Raw genomic sequence first — 20,285 nt, 5'->3', positions numbered from 1 at the left:
TTGTAGGGGCCATTGTAATCGTGTAGTGAAAATCGGATATTGCAACAGCCCGACCCAGAAGTTTCCCTTGAGAAGGAATGTTTGAATATTAAACAAGAAGAGTTTGCTCTGAAGCAAACAAAACAAAGCAAATGTTTGTTTGATTTTATTATAAATATGTAATAATCAAAATAGAATGATCAAGTGATAAGGGTTTTAGAACACAGAAGCAATATGGGGTAAACCGCAGTTGAAATGACACCTACAATACAGTATCTAGGCCATCAGTGCACATTTAAATTGGGCTGTCAAGTCATGGCTCAAGATCTTCCACATGACATTGTGCAATAAGCACTTCTGTTCGTTTTCTTGGAATGGAAAAAGTGTGCTACATGGGAAAGGGCTGCAGTTCTGTGCAGGGGTTAAAAAGAAAGATGAAACTACAGTTTGTCCAATCGCCATTGATTACACATGTATTTGTGTGTGTGTGTGTGGGGGGGGGGGGGGGGGGGGGGGGCTTCAGTAGTTCTTACATTTTTGTAAGGCATGAGTGTGCATGCCCACAGTTTCTTGTAATGTTGTGAAACTCTGATTAATTGTTCTCTGGTCCAGAGAGTGATGTCAGTATGACTGCCGGTCCTTTCTCAGGCCGGGACAGTCCCCCTGCCAATGAGGCATCGGAGGAGACAGATGAGGCCATGCCTGTGCCAGAGGACCTGTCTGCAACCTCTGGCCTCCAGCAGAACAACAGGACTGACAAAGGCTTGGGTGAGTTTGGTCAAGTCAGATGGACAGTCTGTTCAATAGGTCAATAGCCTCTAACCATTCTAGAATACCCTTTTTGAATGAATTAGCAATCCCATTTCAATGAACTATATACTGTATATCCTGCTGTTGAACTACAATGGGCCGTGTATGTGTAAAAAGAACGTGCCCATATCTAGCTCAAGAGAAGTTCTCCCCATTACAAGTAGACTGAACTGAACATTCACCTCTAGTTCACTGCAATAAAGTTTCTGAATTTCACCTGAATTTAAAGTGTTTATTGGAACTCCCCCTATTACCGTCGGTCCCGTATTTCCACCGTCTTGCGTGTATGTGTCACTTAATATCAATTTCTATACAAACCAAGACAGCAGACTCCTAAAGAAACGCAACCACCCACACCATAGGTGTATCTAAATTAGCTATGTACCAAAAATGACATTTTACCGTGACTCAAAGAGCTGTAGACAGTGTTGTAAGGCTGCGTGTACACAACCGCTTGGAGCTCCAGTGGAATTTTAATTTCACGACGAGAATTCTCGGTCTAACCGCCCATGTGCCGTTGAAACGGTGTAAATAGGCGACCCATCAGGCCAGCACTATAACTCTGAGCGTGGTAAACAAAATCGGATATTTCAGGCAGTAAATGCTCCCGTTAACAAACAAACCAGATTTTTGTTCAAATCTACACACCTATGGCTACTGAAAAATGTCAGGTTAATTTAGCAAATGTTATTTTGAAGTGTTAAAAAAAAATCGTTGTTTTAGAATTTCTGAACAAAAGTGGTGATAATTGGGGGTGTTACGATAGTTGTGTAGTGCCATTGCTGTAATTGATATCCTCTTCAATCCATTAGTATTCCACACTGAGATTATTTCCTATGCACAGTGGAGGGCTAATTGTTTTTGACTTGTTGTCCAGCCATATCATTAGGAGTTGTATTGTATTTTGCATTCCATAAAACATACAAGTGTCAACAGACTTGGGGTTGGCTTAGCATGTTTCCAAATGAGTTCTTGCCAGTAATAAGGCCAGACCACGACAGTGTGCGCACTCTTGTTTTATTACTATTCATAATCAAAGTCCTGGAGGCTCTCTTGACTGAAAAGATAAAAAAAATAAAACAAAATGTCAGAGGAAACTGAAATAGGATGTGCAAGAGTTTCCTAAGAAGAACTTGCCAGAGCTCAGATAGTTTCAACACCCAGGCAGGGAGATAATGCGCTCAGGAACAGAGTCAGGCATCACTACACACACACACACACACACTTAAACACACACACGGTGCACCTGCACATATGCCTATGCTTTCACTTCAACTGCTGTGCTTTTTACAGACACCTTCAAAAACTGTACAGGAGCCTTACATAAGGATCTGGAACCTTTGCCTCTGTGGCATTATATTTGGCATCCGGCGCCCCGCTAACTTCTGCTCTAACTGTCACAATAACTATAAACATGTTATCATTCTCAAAAGAACAGACCCCACTTACTAAGTCTGGTATCACACTCCTCCAAATGTTACACGAGTCGAGTTCAACAATTACTCATTACTCATTTCCAGAGTGGGGGCTACTGGTTTCATAGCTATCGTTATGACTCACACTATCCCACTCAAAAATGACAGCAACAGCATATCTGAGAGAATTTGTTGTAAAGTAGGGTAACATGATTTGGGAAAACAACAGGAATGCTTCTAATGAAAAGGGAACATTGTCAAAATATAATCATAATTTTATTTTTGTGGAAAGATGGAGACAGCATAAACTTTTACGGAATATTGGCAGAGACATAGAGCTCAGGTACCAAAGCCTAACCCGAAGCATATCTTAGAAAAAGACAACTTCTCCAAATAGCCTTGTAGTGAAAACTGGAACCCCCATCATTATGTGGAATAGGTTAGTTCTATGTGCTGTGTGTGTGAATGTGCGTGCACCCTAGTGTATGTATGTGAGCGTGTGTGTTTAGTGTGTGTGTATTTGTGTGTGTGCTTAACAGCCTTCCCTTCTTAATCTGATCAGTCACTGTTTGAGGATGTGACTGTTCTATCTCTGCAGCACTTTTTTTTGATAGACCAAAAAAAAAAGCAGCAGCAACTCTATCGAGGGAGAGTTATCTTTCAGGATCACCCTGCGTGGCCTTCAAATGCAAGGCATTAACAGGAATCTGCGTGTGGCGCTTGGAGGCGTGCTGCAGCCCGAGGAGGCGTAGACCTCAAAGCTAAAAGAGAACACTTGATCTTTCTCAGGGGCGGCATGACGTATGTGTGTGCTCTGTGCTACTCCACAGAGCAACCGTGAAACTACACTTCTGCCCTGTTATTCATCCCCCCCATGATGCTCCACCATTTGGTAGAGCATGTCTTGTATTAAAGGTGTATAAATGTCTTGTAATTAAACCCTTAAAGGTGTAGTTTTTTTAACATTCTAAGTTCCGCAACAATTGAAGGTTCTAAAATTCTATGTTGAATTCAATGAACCTAGAGAACCCAAAGAACGTTCATTTCCCAACATTACCTCCTTTAACTCCTTTAAGGGTTAAATCATTAAAAAATACTTTTTCTGAACACAAACATTTTTGACCCATCTGTTACAGTTGAAGTATGAAACATATACAATAATGCTGCATGGCAGTGTTAATACTGGCTCAAGGAGTTCAGAAGTGCACAAGAGGATTTTCCCTTGTGTTTGTTCACTTGGCTTTGACCCACTAAAGAGTCTCATCTGGTTTTGAGTCCCTGTTTGGTGACTCATGACAGACTCACTGCTCTATAAGAGTTCTACTGCTGCTATTCTATGAAGCAATTTCAGATAGTAGCTCTTGACTTTGAGGTTCCTGAAATGAAAAAACAAGGCTGGGTCCTTTTAGCTGTTCCTTATCAGTGTGTGGACAAATGCGTGCACGCACACACTCATGCACACAGATGTGCACACACGTGCACACACACACACACACACACACACACACACACACACACACAAACACACACACACAAAACATATGTATATGCATGCGTGTATCATTTTTGTGCCTTCTTGGCGTGTATGCATGTGTCTCCACAGCTCACTCACCAGGCTATTTTCAGGCATCGAGAGCACCAGTGCTTTGACACAAACCCCCACACTATTTTAACTTCCCCACCAAACTATCACCGCTTACTTCAGAAGTTCAAACGTCAGCCCGGCCTCTGCCAACCTAGTGTTGTGACCCCCTGTATTAGCCTAACCAAAGTGGCTCGTGCCCTGACAAACTCATTGTTTCCAGGTCATTGTATCCACATGAAGCCGTCGCTTGCAGTAACATGGTGCTCATATAGTGCTATTGGCCTGTGCTCTTTGTTTGTCCTTCCTTGTGGGTTTTGACAGTAGCTTCCCAAAACGGGTAAATTAGGATGTGTGACAAGCGTTATGTAAAGTAAAAGCCCTTCTTCTCATTCCCGTTTTAGTCATAACTTCCCCATATCCCTGGGAGACTGCAGCACAGCAGATCCAGTTCCCCCTGTCTGACCCAGGTTAGGACAGCCCATAGGCTTTATTGTTGCAACACCAATACAGGAATACTAGTGACGGGTTAGTTCATGTGTGTGGCCTCTCTCTCATTCTCTCTCTCGATCTCTCTCACTCTCTCTCTCTCTGTGTTTGTGTGTATGTATTTGTGTGTGTGTGTGTGTGTGTATGTGTGTATGTGTGTGTGTGTCTGTGTGTCTGTGTGTGTGTGTGTGTGTGTGTGTGTGTGTGTGTGTGTGTTTTATTGTGTATGAGAAAAGCCCAACAAAACTCCTTGAAAAGATCCAGAACTTTCCGTAAGTCTTAATGACTCCTTTGGTGACAGACGCCAGTGTACCCTGAAATGAGCCTGTGAGAAAGAGCTGGTGTCCTCACAGTTGTGGGTGTCACCTGCGTATAGGGCATCAGAAGTGACAAAGTGTAAGACTAAATGGATGGCTGAGTTTGTACCGCGCACGGCACGCCCTCTCTTCATGATGGAGGACACGTAGGACTTCACATGCTTCAGTCTCTCACGGCACTGCGGTTTCAGGTTCTCCATCCTGCTGGGATGAGCTGAGTTTCTCGAGCACATATGATCACGCTGTCATGTACTGAGCGTTTTTGTTCTGGTACTTTCCGGTGACCACATCTACAAAGGTATCTGAAATGTTTGTGAGATTTCCACTACATTGAAATCCTTTTGATTTGAGATTGGTGGTAGTCAACAAAGTGAAGGCTAAATTCTAAATAGCCTACCACATGTGTTACAAACCTTTTTTTATTTCTTTATTTATTTATTTGTGGTATGCTCACACAGGCTGAAAAGAGCAGCGTTTCAGTTACCCAGCTTCACAATTCCCTGTGTGTGCTTCTCTTTCTGTCACTTCTCCATAATTCTTGGCTTTTTTTCGGTTGGGCAGGCTATGTTGCTAAAGCTTCCCCTTTTCCTTCAGATTCCTATATTTCATTATTTCCACTTCTTCCTCTTAGCTTGAACAAACAGAGGTGGCTTTGGCATGGGGAAATCGGGCTGCCACCATGACATGCAAACAACACCACCTTTTGTGTGGATGCCATGCCCATGAGAAATGCCCCTTTCTACAAAGACCATAAAAGCCTTACATAAGAAGTTCAGAGTAGTTCGGGCATACTGGTTTTTCACCACACAGCTTCCCATTTCTGTTGAGTACTCAACTCATCAGATAATTGGATAATTGCTAAGTTATTTGAATTTCTTACTGCTCAGATGCAACTCTGTAGAGTCCACTTTGAACCCCTTCGATGTTCTATTGTTTTCCTAGGGGAACAGCATTGTGTCTTTATGCCATGGACAGAGTGTTGTTTTAATTTTGTCTTGGTGTTTTTTATGAACTCTTGTCTGTCTATCTTTGTGTGTGTGTGTGTGTGTGTGTGTGTGTATGAGTATTTACCATGGTTTGTTGGTCTGGTGTTCACCGCAGCAGTCCTCAGTTTCACAGTGTTTCCTGTGTCTCTGTTTCCTGTTTATCTTGCTATCGTTTGTTTCACAGAAGAGAGATGTATGAGAAAGATGAATGTCATTATCCCTTAGTAAGACAGTGTGAAACAGGGAAATGTGATATTTGTCGTGTACTGGTTGGAATCAACCTTTAAGCACAGATCAGCTGGCCAAATTCATTATTTTGTTGAAAATTGAAATACATTACTTACCTGTGAGAATGTATTGTGACCTTTCGGCCTGCAAATTCAAGTCTCGAGGTCTTAGTGCTGTTGCCTAAATAGAAAGTAGTTTAGCCAAGAATGGTGATGTAAAATTATTCTTGCGCTACCTTGTCATCTTTTAGTCCCAGAGGTTTGCCTATTGCCTTATGGTAACATTTGATATTTGATATAGATAAAGCCAAAGACCATTGCTGCATTAATTACTGGCTCTGTGTAGTCACACTATCAACCTTGTGCTACTGCTTGCTTATGGAAATAACTTATGTCACTTTACTTAAATGGAAACCTGGTGATGCACAGAGGAAGAGTTTGTATTTAGTTCAGAAAAGAACTAGAGCATTCTAGACACAAACTAACCAACTTGATTCAAGCGGCCCTCTATGTTTATGGAATATAGGCACACAGAAAGCTTTCACACAGACTCATGAAGAACTCTTTCAGGTTACTATTTTGTATTTTGTTTTCAGTATGAATTGTATATCCTAAAACACACATCAGAAACAGATACGCTTTAGTCTTAAACAAAGACTCAATACGTTTTTGTGACAGAAGCAAGCTTGTGTAGTACATGTTAGGAGTTAATGGCCCCCTATGGGCGTGTTCCCATGTTGGACACATGCTCCCCAGTCCTGTTGCATGAGTGAGGTGGAGACGGCACTGCAGAGCATGCCGGTGTACTAAACAGTGGCCCACTGCTCTCTTTTTCCAGCCTGCAATATTAAAGTTGAGGCTCGGAGTGACGAGGAGAATGGGATGGCCTGTGAGGCGAATGGCGAGGAGGAGGAGGAGGAAGGGGCGGAAGACTTGCGCGTGCTGGATGCCTCGGGCGCCAAAGTGAACGGCAGCCACGCCGGGCCCGACAGCAAGGCGGCCTACTCGGCGGCCGGCGGCATCCGCCTCCCCAACGGGAAGCTCAAGTGCGATATCTGTGGGATAGTTTGCATTGGCCCCAATGTGCTGATGGTGCACAAGCGAAGCCACACTGGTAAGCCCAATTTGCCATTTCCCTTGTCTACATCCTTCACTGTGCACTGCTCCCCTCAGCTGGGCTTTGCCCTCAGAGACAGCAGCACTGGGCTGCAGACCTGGCACAGCTAGCCTCAGGGAGTCTGCTCGCCACGACTGCCTCATCTGCTCAGCAGCGCAATATTATGAGGCAGCGGTTAAGATACTGCTATATGACAGGAAGGCTGTCTGATTGTGTGAAGCTGTGAGGGAGCGAGTTGTGGTTGTGGAACATCTGATCATTTCTTAATTTCATATGTTACATCTTCCCCCCTAGTGACAGCAGTGAAGTTGCATTGTCTGTGCTGATCGTGGTGATGAAATAGCTTTCTAAACAAGGCTGATGCTTTTTACTGTCATTTAATGCCTGATCGACAGTCATCCAGGAATACATTTGTGTGATCTTTTTGTTAATTTTCTTTCTAATTTCAAGTCATTAATCTGTTGAAAATACTTGAAATATAAATCACACAAGAAAATATAAACACATAGGACCAAAACATAACATTTTAAAATAAAGTCCAAAACAATATGTGAGCAACAATTAGGATAATGAAACCTCCATAAAACAGCAATTATCACAGCATTTAAGAGTTTCTCTCTTTCAAAATTGATATTCCATTGTAATGAAGTCAAACCATTGGTGGAGAACATTTTTCAAAAAGGCACTTAGCTGTCTCACTTCAGGAGCTAATGAAAGTCAAAATGGAAGAAAGGAACGCAGAGCTAATGTAAATGCAAAAAGAACTTATAATAAATTATATAATGAAGTGCTTCCTTTTTAAATATAAATATTCGTTGGTGAGACTGTGCTCCTGAAATGCCTTTTTAATGAGTTTCTTTTTTCTGTAGTTTTGCTGCTTCACTGGTGACTCTTATTTTATAGGGGGCCTTTTGAAGAAAGAACTGTATTAAAACGCTCTCTCAGAATGCCACAACACGCCGAGAGGCTGGATATTGGTTTATTCCAGAGGCGCTGATCAGGAAGACTGGCTCTCAAACACAAAGTGTTTCCTCCGCTTTATTTAAATGAGGTCTGCATTTGCATTGTGATGTGCCGCTCTTATTTTAGAGCCGAAGAAGAGGAAAAAATGAGATTTTCAGATCAAATTGACCCAGGCAGTGGTGCATTACGAAACTGGCAGGCTCAGTTTGAAAGGCTCTTGTTCGATCTCGGAGCCAAGCGGCATGGCGTGGCAGGGAGAGTGCGCAGCCTGGGAGAGTGCCGCTCCGCTCCGAGATCCCGCTGGCGTGTTTGATTGAGTCTCGCTGCGAGCCGCTCTGTCATCGAGGATGTTGCTGCGCGTGGGAGCTTGTGTAGGACACTGACCCCACATTCAGCGCATAATGGCGCTACCAGTGGGGATTCTTTAGCTCAGAAGGCTTTGTTACATCGCACAGTTCTTCAGACACTAGTCCTCTATCAGGCCATTTATGGCTCGAATTAGGGTTTCACAAGTAGGGCTGAGTGGTATTAGTGTCCCATGAAAACAAACTGATATCCCCATTTGTGTGTGAAATACAGATGATCTGTGTCTTTGTCACAGTCACCATATATCAATGTTTACTTTTTTAGTTACTTTTTAACCCATACCTGGAAATTCATTCAGCCTGTTTTAAGCAGCACTGCTTTACATTTTAATTTCTAATGCTGATTCTTTAGCCTATCTTCTGACAACAAAAAATGTGATGTTGACTATAATGTAGGACATGTGTGATGATGGAGAGGACTGGTGAGTGAGCTGCTCTATGCCGTGTTCTGTGCAGGGGAGCGACCCTTTCAGTGTAACCAGTGTGGGGCCTCTTTCACTCAGAAGGGCAACCTGCTGCGCCACATCAAACTCCACTCTGGAGAGAAGCCCTTCAAGTGTCATCTGTGCAACTACGCCTGTCGCCGTCGAGATGCACTGACAGGCCACCTGCGCACACACTCTGGTGAGTCGCCGCCCTCTGAACGTCCACCTCTCCTCGATCCGTTGATCCAGCTAGTGGTCAGTTAATCATTGGCCTAAAGGACAGATCACATGGACATAACAGTGCTTATGTATAATGTGTTTCCTTTTGTGTTAATTGTTTATGAGTGGACTTGTGGCCTCTTTGTTGATTGCCTATGGGCTTATGAGTCACACTTCTCTACAGATGTTGCACGTTCAACACAAATACCTTTGTTTGTAAAAGTGTTTATCTTTGCACTTTTACACCTAGTTGGAAAACCCCACAAGTGTGCTTACTGTGGGCGGAGCTACAAGCAGCGTAGCTCGTTAGAGGAACACAAGGAGAGATGCCACAACTACCTGCAATGCATGGGACTCCAGAACAGCATCTATACAGGTCAGTTCCACCCGGCGTCAAGCTGTCTGTCTGTCTGACCGTCTTTTCTCACATGTCTCCACACATGCAGTAACTCATTCCATCTCATATAGATGACATGGTTTAGGCTGCTGCTGTGGAAATCTCTCTATGTTTAACATGTACCTGCAGTTGACAGCATTACACATTATATTTTAGTATAGATACGTGCACATGACATAGATAATATGGATATAATACATGCATAAGATAATCATGGATAGGTAAGCCAGTGTCTTTTGGGTATCCTATGTGTTTCCACATATTTATACACAAGTGCTTTTCATTGCATCTGGTGCTTGTGTCAGTTTTACATCTCTCAAAATTAGTGTATGCATTCTTATAATGATATACAAAGGACTGACCTTTAGTCAAAACCTTTGTAAGTTTTTTTTATATGCCATTTTTTAAATAAGTTAATAAGTTAATAAAAAATAATAATAATAACATAAGTTATTATTATTTTTTTTTCTTTTTTATTTGAAATGGATGGTTTTGAATTTTATTTCTGATTTTAAACCATTTTGTTATGAATACATATGATTTAGATATTTCAGTGTTAAGCAATAAGTGTTTATCTTGGAATTAAGTATCAGGTATTTAAAACAATGAGGGCTGAACATCAGAATAAAAAGCATGCAGATTCATAGTAGCTAGTGTCTGATCTATACTCATCATCACATCTACACCCACAGGTTCAGCTTCAGATTTTACGGCAGGATTCAATTAGTGGCATTGCTTTAATTTTATAGCTGTAATTATATTTAGGCTATTCTATTACTGTAATAATAATAACAGCAAAATCAGATTACCTACATAATATTAAGTCTTTAAATTGCCATGTAAATTACAAATATATTAGGTCAGTTTTTAACAAAGACTTGAATTAGTATTAAATCAATACTTTAATGTAAAATAAATGAAACCATAAATCTAAACAATATATTTGTTCACACTTCACATACTAGCTATCTGAGCCTTTGAGCAGACTTAGACATGAAGCCTAAACATTTCTCTGTCTTGCTTTCCAGTAGTAAAGGAAGAAAGCAACCAGAGTGAGCAGAGGGAGGACATAAGCCTGACGGGACGGGAGAGGGCCTTGGTGCTAGACAGGCTAGCTAATAATGTAGCCAAGCGAAAGAGCTCTATGCCACAGAAGTTTGTGGGTAAGAGTCTAAGTCTACTTTTTGTGCCTAAACCCTGATAAGGAAATTCTGTATTTGTCAAGCTCAAGCTCAAACCAGATTTCAGATGAGCAGGGTATATTCAGAAGGCAGAAATAAAACATTCAACTATAAATGACAACAAGTCATCTGGCAAATTCCTGCAAATTTCAACAAACATGACCTTTATATCTGTCTTTTTTAAATAATGAAAGTACAGGAGCTGTTTCTGTGTCCGCCTCATTGGAGTCCTCCTTGGATTATGACATTCATGCATTTCATGCACTGTGTGTCCTCTGCAGCATGTGTCCTCAAAGATAGAATCCTAAATGTGGATTTTAGCCTTAGCCTAAAATAAGATGGTGTGCGATTCAATGGAATGAATTTCAGTAGTATTTCCTTAAAAAAATCCCTCAAACCACAAGTAAGTCAGACAGGAAGTATAACAGATAAACTCAAAGATAGGGTGCACTAACAGAATTGCTTTCTCTCTCTCTCTCTCTCTCTCTCTCTCTCTCTCTCTCTCTCTCTCTCTCTCTCTCCCTCGGTAGGTGAAAAGCGGTTGTCAGACTTGTCGTTTGAGGGCAGTGGCGGGGAGCTGATGCAGCCACACGTGATTGACCAGGCCATCAACAGTGCCATCAGCTACCTGGGGGCTGAGTCCCTGCGGCCGCTGGTGCAGACCTCCCCCGGCTCCTCGTCCGACGTGGTGGTCAGCCCCCTCTACCAGCTGCACAAGTCCTCGGCTGACGGCGGCCTGTCGGCCAAAGACAGTGCCGCCGAGAACCTGCTGCTGCTCTCCAAGTCCAAGTCGGCGTCCAGCGAGAAGGAGGGCTCGCCCAGCCCCAGCGGCCAGGACTCCACCGACACCGAGAGCAACAACGAGGACCGGCCGGTCGGAGGGGGAGGCCCCGGGGCGGCCAGCGCCGGCCTCATCTACCTGACCAACCACATGGCGCCGGGGATGCGCAACGGTGGCGCCCTGCCCCTGGTGAAGGAGGAGCAGCGGCAGTTCGAGGCGCTGCGCACGGCCGGCGTGGACCTCAGCGTGGCCGTGGGCTCCGAGGGCTTCAAGGTGCTGAGCGGGGAGGGGAAGGAGGTGCGGACGTACTGCTGCGTCCACTGCCGCGTGCTCTTCCTCGACCACGTCATGTATACCATCCACATGGGATGCCACGGCTTCAGGGACCCGTTCGAGTGCAACCTGTGCGGCTACCACAGCCAGGACCGCTACGAATTCTCCTCTCACATGACGCGCGGAGAGCATCGATACTAAGCACACAAACACACACAAACACACAAACACACACACACACACACACACACACACACACACACACACACACACACACAAACACACACACACACACACACACACAAACACACACACACACAAACACACAAACACACACACATGCACACATGCACACGCACACACACACGCACACGCACACGCACGCGCACACACACAAACACACACACACACACACACACGCACACACACATACATGTGCACGCGCACACACACAAACACACACACACACACAGATACAACCACATACATGTCCAGTTCATAAAAGAAACCACACATATACTTCTTACACATAGATGTAAAATGTACACACCAATTTCACACACACAAATCAAATGTGTAGTAGAATATAAATACCATATTCAAATATATTGATCCCATCCATCCACTGTCTGCATGTTTGAAAATATGGAAAACAGTAGGGAATATGTATGTATGTCATATATGTAACACTTTGATGGAAGCTGAAATAATGTAACTATGCTTCCTCTACTTTTTATAAGATTGGCAAGCAAGAGAACCATCATTCTGTACTATGTTCTTTTGTAAAAGGATTTTCAGAAAGTGTGCACATCTCTGTGTATGCTTGTATCTGTTGCTTTATGTTTTATTCTTTCAGTTTTTAGCCAGCCTCCTGTTGGGAGGAATTTGTTTGAAAATGGAAGTGAGCATTCACCATACATTTGACTGTCAGCACAAGGATAAAGATAGTTAAACTATTTATATGTAGGTGTGATGTTTTTTAAGTATGTTTTGGGGTGTTTTATGCCTTTAATCAGACAGGACATTGACATGACAAGAGTGACAGGAAGTAAGTGGGATCAGGAAATGAGCTGGGTCAGACTCAAACCCAGGTCCCCGTGGGCACTTGGACCTGAAAGTGGTCTGGACACTGTAGCCACTTGCACCTCATTCTGCTCCCTGAGGTATAATGTCTTATGATAACTGGCTACAAGTAGGCTAATAACAGTATTATCACAATATAGATGTATGCCCACTGCAAACTTGTTTCTGAGTCAACTTTATACAGTACATATATTTTTTATTTTGTCTCTTTCAGTAGTTATTTTTTGTATTATTTAAGTTGAATACAAACCATATTCCCTTTTTGTAATTTATTTACTCAGTCAAGGATTGTTTAAGTCTGGAAGTGTAATGTAAAGTGGTATCAATTCACAGGTTTTTCACAAGGTGGTCCGAATTCTTTTTGTACAAAATGTGATGGTGGCTAAACAGATTACCGAGGGATGTTGTTTGTTTTACCGAGAGATGTTTGTTGGAAATGTAAAGTGATGTCAAACAATAAAGGCAGAAAAACGTTTACACAATTTAAAGTGAAAACTCCAGTTGTGTTTGTTCTTTTAAAGCAAAGGAAAACAAAATTACTATTCAATCAAAATGACTGTAACTGCAACCAAAGACTTGCTGTATTTGTTGTGTATGTTAGACTACACAGGTAAAGACAGGAAAATGAATGTATTTTGTGATATTTAAAAAAAAAAAGACACGAGCAGTTTACTAAAAAATAAATTAACTTTAAAAAATAAATTAACTTATAATGAGACAATACGTCTAAATTTGTTATATTATGTCCGCTCATAAACAATAGATTAATGTCAGTGTAGCATCTAACTAAACATAGATGCATATTTTAGGAAGGCCAAGTATTAAACATCAGCATGCACAACTGTATTAATAAAACAAAGAATACTCCAATGTTTTATTGTCATTAAGAATTCCTACACTAACTGCTCAGCAAATCATTTGAGATGTCTGTCAACCCTCAGGGTATCCATCATCTGTCAGGTAAAATAGTTGTAGGATGGCAAATGATTGGCATCCACATTCCCATGTGAAGTAAATAAACAGAAAATTGCAGTGGAAACAAGATATGTGCAGAATATATTATTATAAGATTTGACAATTTATTATATATAAATAGTCAAATCATGGTCTTGATGAAAAAGGTGAAAAGGCAGAATGTTCATAAGGTTGACACTGACTGACAGTGTATAACTAGAATATACTTCTTTAAATTCAGAACAAATGCGTCTTGAAAAGCACATTTTCAGAAATTAGTGGAGAAATGAAGAGACGTGGTAGAGCCCGTGTGAGTGGGGGTTACGGGGAGTTGAGAGCCGGACACGACGAGCACTGGAGCCCCACGCGTGTGCTGTGGCTGAGGTGTGAGGACCAAGGGGGCAGACTCTGGGGCACCGGGGGTAAAAGAGTTGGGGGCAGAGATGGATCTAAGGTGACTACGCATGGCGCTAAGTTGCACATGGGGTCTGTGTGGTGTAATATAGAATCAAAGCCTTTACTCCTGTGTGGGTGAAGAAGGCCAAAAGGGGCATTGAGGGTAAGGGGTACCAAGACACAAGACAGAGTGAGAGAGAGAGGGGGGGGGGGGGGTGAGAGGAAAGGAGAGACAGATAGAGGAGGTGGGGGAGAGAGAGGAGGGGGGGGGGGGGGGTGCGGCGTCCAGATGGCTGCTGTGCGATTGGGACGGAAGCGGGAAGCAGCTGGGGCCAGCGCTGAACCCCCTACGCTTCACTGGGACCTAACAGGGGAGGGAGGACATTTGCATGAGAGGGATAATCTGGCCAACACACTCTCCCCCAGTCTGAATCCCAGATCTCACTTCCCCTTTCCATTTGAACTGAAGCGCTCAAACCAGTAAACTAAAATACCCCCCACCACCGCAAAAAAATCACTTGCACTTCAACTCAGTCAGGAATTCTGGGGGTTACCTCACATGCTAAAAAAAAGTGTTTTTTGACATTTAACGACAAAGGGGAAAAAACGAGGGGAAAATCCCAAATTCCACTAAATGAGGACACGTGTTTATGTTAATGGAAATGACTGTAGTATTAGACATATCAAACTATGTATCTCTTAAGAAAACATTCTGCCCAACATACATTACAGCATAGCAGATCCTGTGTGATGATACTGTGGAGTCCCCGTTTCATTTCTCCAGGCATCACCCACCCAACCTAAGATGGGCTGGAGGAGAGAGATGAAAGCAGGCCAGGGTCTCAGAGGGACGGCCTCGCTGGCTCTGGTGGAATTCTGTGCGCCGGTGCCTCTGGTCCAGCTGTGGGGAGTCCTGCTGGAGTCGGAGCCCCAGCCTTCCATCGCCCCAATGGGATGGGCTCGCCTCTTGCACTGCTGGCTAGTTTTACAAAGTTTCAACACTGCGGCCAACCACACACAACCCTGAAATATTCATTAGCGACTTGACAAAAAGATGAAAAATATATGAAACCCTTTTTTCATGGGCTTCCAGCTTCTCAAAGATTGTTTCATAAAAATTAAATGACTGTTTCATTTCATGTGAGCACAATCTATAATCGGTGCCTCCACTGCAGGAGACAGTGTACATGCCACAGCAATGGGGGATAGCGATCGAGCTTGAAGGACACCAAGCTCGAAACTCTCTGTGGACACTTGATGCTTTATACTGTCTCGACATTTCTTCCAGGAGTGCATCAAGGGGCAAAAAGTTTTGAAATATGAAGGGAAATGAGGCTTACATGCTTGAGTATACAAAAAGGCAAACATAGACTATTTTAAAATGAACAAATGTGCCATTTAAAAGATGATGAATTGAAATCAGTGAATACATAAGACAGAGCATTATTCATGCACACTTGCTCTTTGTCACGACTATAAATAGATAAACAATACACCTATTTACATCACTTCCTAAAAATGTTAAGGCCAGTTTGGAAGAAGTGCACTCACTTATGATGTGACCTCATTGCGTATTGGTCACTTTAGAGAAATGTGTGCTGCTGACTGAGAGCATGGAAATTAAACGGATCTATTATGCCAAAGGTATGCAGGGCTGAAAGTTTGGAATACTCAGGTCTGGGATCAGTGGCCCCTCCATCTAAAGGTTCTCCCACCAACTGCCACTGTCTGCTAAATCCCATTTTTGTATACTATAGGCACAGAACCCTGTGCAGATTACCAACTGGCTGGCTTGGCATGTATCTTTTGTATATCTTCACAATGGAGAAAAAGATGGTACAAATCCATTTTGAACAATTGCTTCCTCAATACTTCTAGGAATGTTATAAAGATGAGAAATTAGTTCTGAAAAAAGTTAACTGCCAGGATTTGCCTTTGTAAATAAGTTGCAAGTGTACAAAATCTTGGCACTTTCTGAAGCATGTTGTTGGGAGTATTTTGCATGCTTTCCAGTAGATTGCTAGCATCTAACAAAAAAATCCTACTGCATTTGAACATCACTTTACAAACAAAAAAAAACCCTAAATCTGTTGCTGTTGAGGATAGTCACTTATCTTACAAATGTTGTTTTTTGTACAATGTAGGATTTCAGTTAGTACTATTATTATGATTAATCAATGATGATAAAAACACATAAACATGTTTAAAGGGGGAAATTAATGGCTTGGGTAAACATGTTTTTAGGTTTCAGACCACAGTGAAATCATGCAGTGTTCCTGTAAAACTCTTTCATTTCCTAAGTCACCACAAACTAGTGTCTTCCATTTTGCCATGACTAATCCCAAATCACATGCACAAGGAGGAAGAGGATTGCAAGAGCTGGCTTGTGGTCTAAGACTTATCATAACACCAGGATACCCTCAGGATTGCCCAACTTCCCTTGTCATGCCTGGTGAGTCCCTTTCTGTTATGTGTTCAATTATATGTGTCCTGCCTAGGGACTGCAGATGTAAATTAGCCTAAGGCTAACTCTGGTACAATGCATCAAATGGCAAGATTTGCGTTAAAACTGAAGGACATGTGGCCAATCTTTGTTATACTCCATATAATTTCTTTTTGAGCCCGAGGAGGAACCAAAGTCTAAGTTAATCCATTAGCTGCGTTTTGGAAGTGTGGAGATGGCAGATGTACAGACACACTAAACCCTACCTTCCCCAAAGATCAATCTTGGCACATTTCCGCTGTCACAAGGAAAACTTGCAACTCCATGCTGGGTGCAGATTAGGCAACCTATTTTGAGAACCTACTTTGCCACTCTGTTGCAGTCGCTGGCCATGAGAAAACTCAAATGATTACAGCTTTATTGGAACTGATATTGATATAAAAGAGGAATGGTACTTTATTAACTTTTTACAAAACCACATACTTGTCATAACTGATAAGTAACTTTTAGTGTATAGTTTAACTGATTCGTAGACACATTAAACTGCAACAAAAATGAAAATGTTAAAAATAAATTGTTGTAATTCCACAGACACCAAAACAAAACAATTACATTTGTCACCAGTCATCGTCCACAGCCAAAAGTCTTGTTCCATTCCTCATACAGCTCTAAGTCCTTACTAGAGACGCTGGGTCGGACTGTTTTGAGGGCCTCCTGAAAATCTCTGTGGAAGATGGGTCGCACCTGCTCAGCCGTGATGGTGGCCATGTCGCTGAACTGGATGCTGCGGATGGGCCCGAGCGCCGCCTCCCGGCACAGCTGCGTCATGTCCGCCCCGGAGAAGCCCTCGGTGCTCCGCACGATACCCTCCAGCTCGCCTGGCCCCAGCTGGCTCTTCTCCCGGCCCATGAGGTCGGACACGATCTTCCGGCGCGCCTCGGCCTCGGGCAGCGGGATGTAGAGGCGCTTGGCCAGCCGCCGGCGTGCCGCCTCGTCGATTTCCTGAGGCCGGTTGGTGGCGCCCACCACCAGGATGCGGTCGTCCGCCGAGGTGGCCGCTCCGTCCAGCTGCACGAGGAACTCGGTCTTGATGCGCCGGGACGAGTCGTGCTCGCCGTCCGTGCGCTGCGACAGCAGCGAGTCGATCTCGTCGATGAAGATGACAGCGGGCTGGTGGCAGCGGGCGATGGCGAAGAGCGCCCGCACCATCTTCTCGCCCTCGCCCACCCACTTGGACGTGAGCGAGGAGGCGCTGATGCTGAAGAAGGTGGCCCCCGACTGGCAGGCGATGCACTTCCCGATCAGCGTCTTGCCCGTGCCCGGGGGCCCGAACAGCAGGATGCCCTTGGGGGGCCCGCGGAGGCCAGTGAAGATGTCTGGCCGCAGCATAGGCCACACCACAATCTCCTTGATGGTGGTCTTGGCAAAGTCCAAGCCCGCAATGTCGTCCCAGGCCACCGGCGGGCCGTGGTCCATGATCTCGCTCATGATCAGCTCGACGATTTTGGGCTCAAAGTTCTTCAGACGCTCATCAATCAGCTGTGGCTCCTGAGGCGCCTCGCTGGCGCTCCCACCCTCCTCCTCCTGCCGTGGCATGGGAGACACAAACTTAGAAAACGTCCCCCTCGGGCGGTTGGCACCCAGAGACTTCTTGGTTGTTGGGCCCCATGCAGAGGGCTGAGCTCGCTGTGGCTGGTGCGAGTTCTTCTTCTGCTGGTCAACGATAAGCTGCTCACGAGCTGTTTTGAAGCTCCTGCCCGAGCCCTCGTCCACTCTCCTCCCTGCAGTGCGTGGTTCCTGAGCCCCATGACCCGAGTAACCCGATCTGCTATTTTCACCTGCTGAGCTGTAGAAGTTCTTCCTCTTGGATGGGTTTGAAGAGGAGGAGAAGAACACAGACTGGTGGTTCTGAGACCCAGTAGCGACAGAGCTGGCTGGCTGATGAGAGCCCAGGCTGTTACCAGCATTTGGTCCAAAGAGAGGAGACACTCCAGGCTGAGTCTTTGCTGGGAAAGAGCACTGCTGAGCAGTGGACGGGATGCCTTCCCAGACTTTGGGCCTCTCTACGGCACTCACTGTGGGGTGAGAGGGGGCAGCTACGCCCTCACCTCTGGAGGACAGCAGCCCCACGCCACTGGGATGAGGGAGCTCTGCTCTGCCACCAGATGTGGAAGGATCCGCAGCACGCCCCCAGCTCCTGTTACTCCCACTGGCCTCACCGCCGACAACAACGTTGACATCTGCTGGCGCCACCAGGGACTTCCCTGCCACCCCTGACCAGGTCTGCATCATCCTCTGCACGCACGGCAGGCTCTGCACGCTCGCCCTGTCCAGGGACGACTCCCACTTGTCACTGTGGTTCCTCTGGTTACGTGCCACGTGGAGCGCGCTCTCCGCGTAGTTGTTGAGACCGGTGCGTGGGTCGTCCGAGTCCAGGACTGCGGCGTAGCGCTCCGAGTAGGTCCTGAGCAGGCTGGCGGCAGCGGCCGGAGAAAGCTCCCGGCTCGCCCATGCATACTGAATGGACCGGAGGTGTGCTCGATAGGCATCTGCCGTCTGTTCAGGTGTGCATGTGCCAGACGAAATGTCAAAGGACCTCCTCTGCCACTCGTCCAGGTGTGCGCTGCTCATGCCTGGACTGTTCCAGCCTGTGCAGGGAGTGGGGACAGGAGCCATTAAAAATGCATGCCAAGGCCACAGAGCACCACCATACGTCCCCTAAATGTTCAAGGGGGCGAGACAAATGCATTTCAACTGAACACATATTGAAGCTTACAAAAATGAAATTAATGTAATTAGTTTAGTGATAATGAGCTTCCAATAGAATGGGCATATATTACACGTTGCTGATGATAACACAGAAAGAGAAATATGTTTTAAATATGTTTTAAAAGGAGGGGTGGCATACAACTGTAAAGCTGGACATGAGCATATTGAAAGTAATGTGGTATGCTGCTATGTTAGGTTGCATGTGTTTATGGAAACCTTAACGTCAGATAACGTTAAGTATTTGGAATAACTTTTGGGCTTTGATGAGTCTAACTAACCTACCACAAACTTCCTAACCTTATCTTTGTTTAACGAGACCGATCTATTAAGTTTGGCATAGTGCTAGGTTGTTTATCGTGTCACTGCATAGAACTGCAATACACAGGACGGGTAAAGTTAACATCAGGTAACTGTTAAACTAACGTTAGCTACGTTAGCTAAAAGTGGTTAGTATCATAAACTGCCTGGCAGCATTTCTAGTAAATTGTAGAATCGGGTGTTATTGCTTGAAGGTGCTAATTATTTCTTCTTCACAAAATTAACAACTTTTAAACTCAATGCCTTACCTTACAGCAAGACGTCTAGTTACAGGCTAGCGGTGACTGAAGTATTATGTGGCTCCAAACTTCCCGCCACATGTCAAAACATCCGGTGAAAAAATTCGTGTGGGTTGGACTTGTCCTCGGCCCCGCTCTGCTTTTCAAACACTTTAATCAGTTAATGAATATGATTTTACATTGTACCATTACCACTTTTCACGCATCCCATTGACGCCTAGAGTCTAGACTACTATTAGATGACAAATATTATCCACATGTTGAAAGCCAAAGTCTTGACTGAGAGACTCATGACTTGGTCAAGTCTTTTAAAATTGTGTAAGCGCGCCCTCCTGTGGTAGAAGGTAGATATGCAGATATGTTCTCTGTCAAAGATATCTTATAAATAGATTAATTGGATAGCCTACAATATGTTTTCTTTTGAGACGTTTTTTTCTGTTTCTTCTTTTTGTATTATTATGACTATATTTTGTGTGGCCCTAAAAGAGTGAATGCATATAAACATATCATATACTCATGTGCACAAAAATATAAAAACAACCACCCAAACAACAACC

At 44.1% G+C, this 20,285-nt stretch overlaps 2 protein-coding genes across 4 annotated transcripts in view; one reads left to right on the top strand and one right to left on the bottom strand.

Annotated features, from left to right (window-relative positions):
• The window catches only part of ikzf1 (IKAROS family zinc finger 1 (Ikaros)), an 18,775-nt gene extending 6,945 nt beyond the window's left edge, over positions 1–11,830 (top strand). The window contains exons 3-8 of the mRNA XM_042065616.1: positions 592–747; positions 6,644–6,919; positions 8,707–8,874; positions 9,145–9,270; positions 10,320–10,454; positions 11,003–11,830. Of these exons, the coding sequence (XP_041921550.1) occupies positions 592–747; positions 6,644–6,919; positions 8,707–8,874; positions 9,145–9,270; positions 10,320–10,454; positions 11,003–11,727 (1,586 nt within the window). The 3' untranslated portion in view covers positions 11,728–11,830. The remainder of the gene's footprint in view (positions 1–591; positions 748–6,643; positions 6,920–8,706; positions 8,875–9,144; positions 9,271–10,319; positions 10,455–11,002) is intronic.
• The window catches only part of fignl1 (fidgetin-like 1), a 21,343-nt gene extending 1,302 nt beyond the window's left edge, over positions 1–20,041 (bottom strand). The window contains exons 1-3 of one of the 3 annotated variants that reach the window (XM_042065615.1): positions 19,738–20,041; positions 17,322–19,120; positions 14,372–14,376 (exon numbers count right to left, since the gene is read on the bottom strand). In XM_042065615.1, coding sequence (XP_041921549.1) covers positions 14,372–14,376; positions 17,322–19,078 — 1,762 coding nt within the window. In that variant the 5' untranslated portion in view covers positions 19,079–19,120; positions 19,738–20,041. Of the gene's footprint in view, positions 1–14,371; positions 14,377–16,829; positions 19,121–19,737 lie in introns of those variants that run through there. The other 2 variants (XM_042065612.1, XM_042065613.1) reach the window with 2 other exon arrangements.
• Between the last annotated feature and the right edge of the window lie 244 nt (positions 20,042–20,285).

Source organism: Alosa sapidissima, chromosome 16 (genome assembly GCF_018492685.1).
Source record: "Alosa sapidissima isolate fAloSap1 chromosome 16, fAloSap1.pri, whole genome shotgun sequence".
Taxonomy (NCBI): domain Eukaryota; kingdom Metazoa; phylum Chordata; class Actinopteri; order Clupeiformes; family Clupeidae; genus Alosa; species Alosa sapidissima.
Note: the sequence above shows the minus strand (reverse complement) of the source record. Positions and strands in the feature narration are given on the sequence as shown.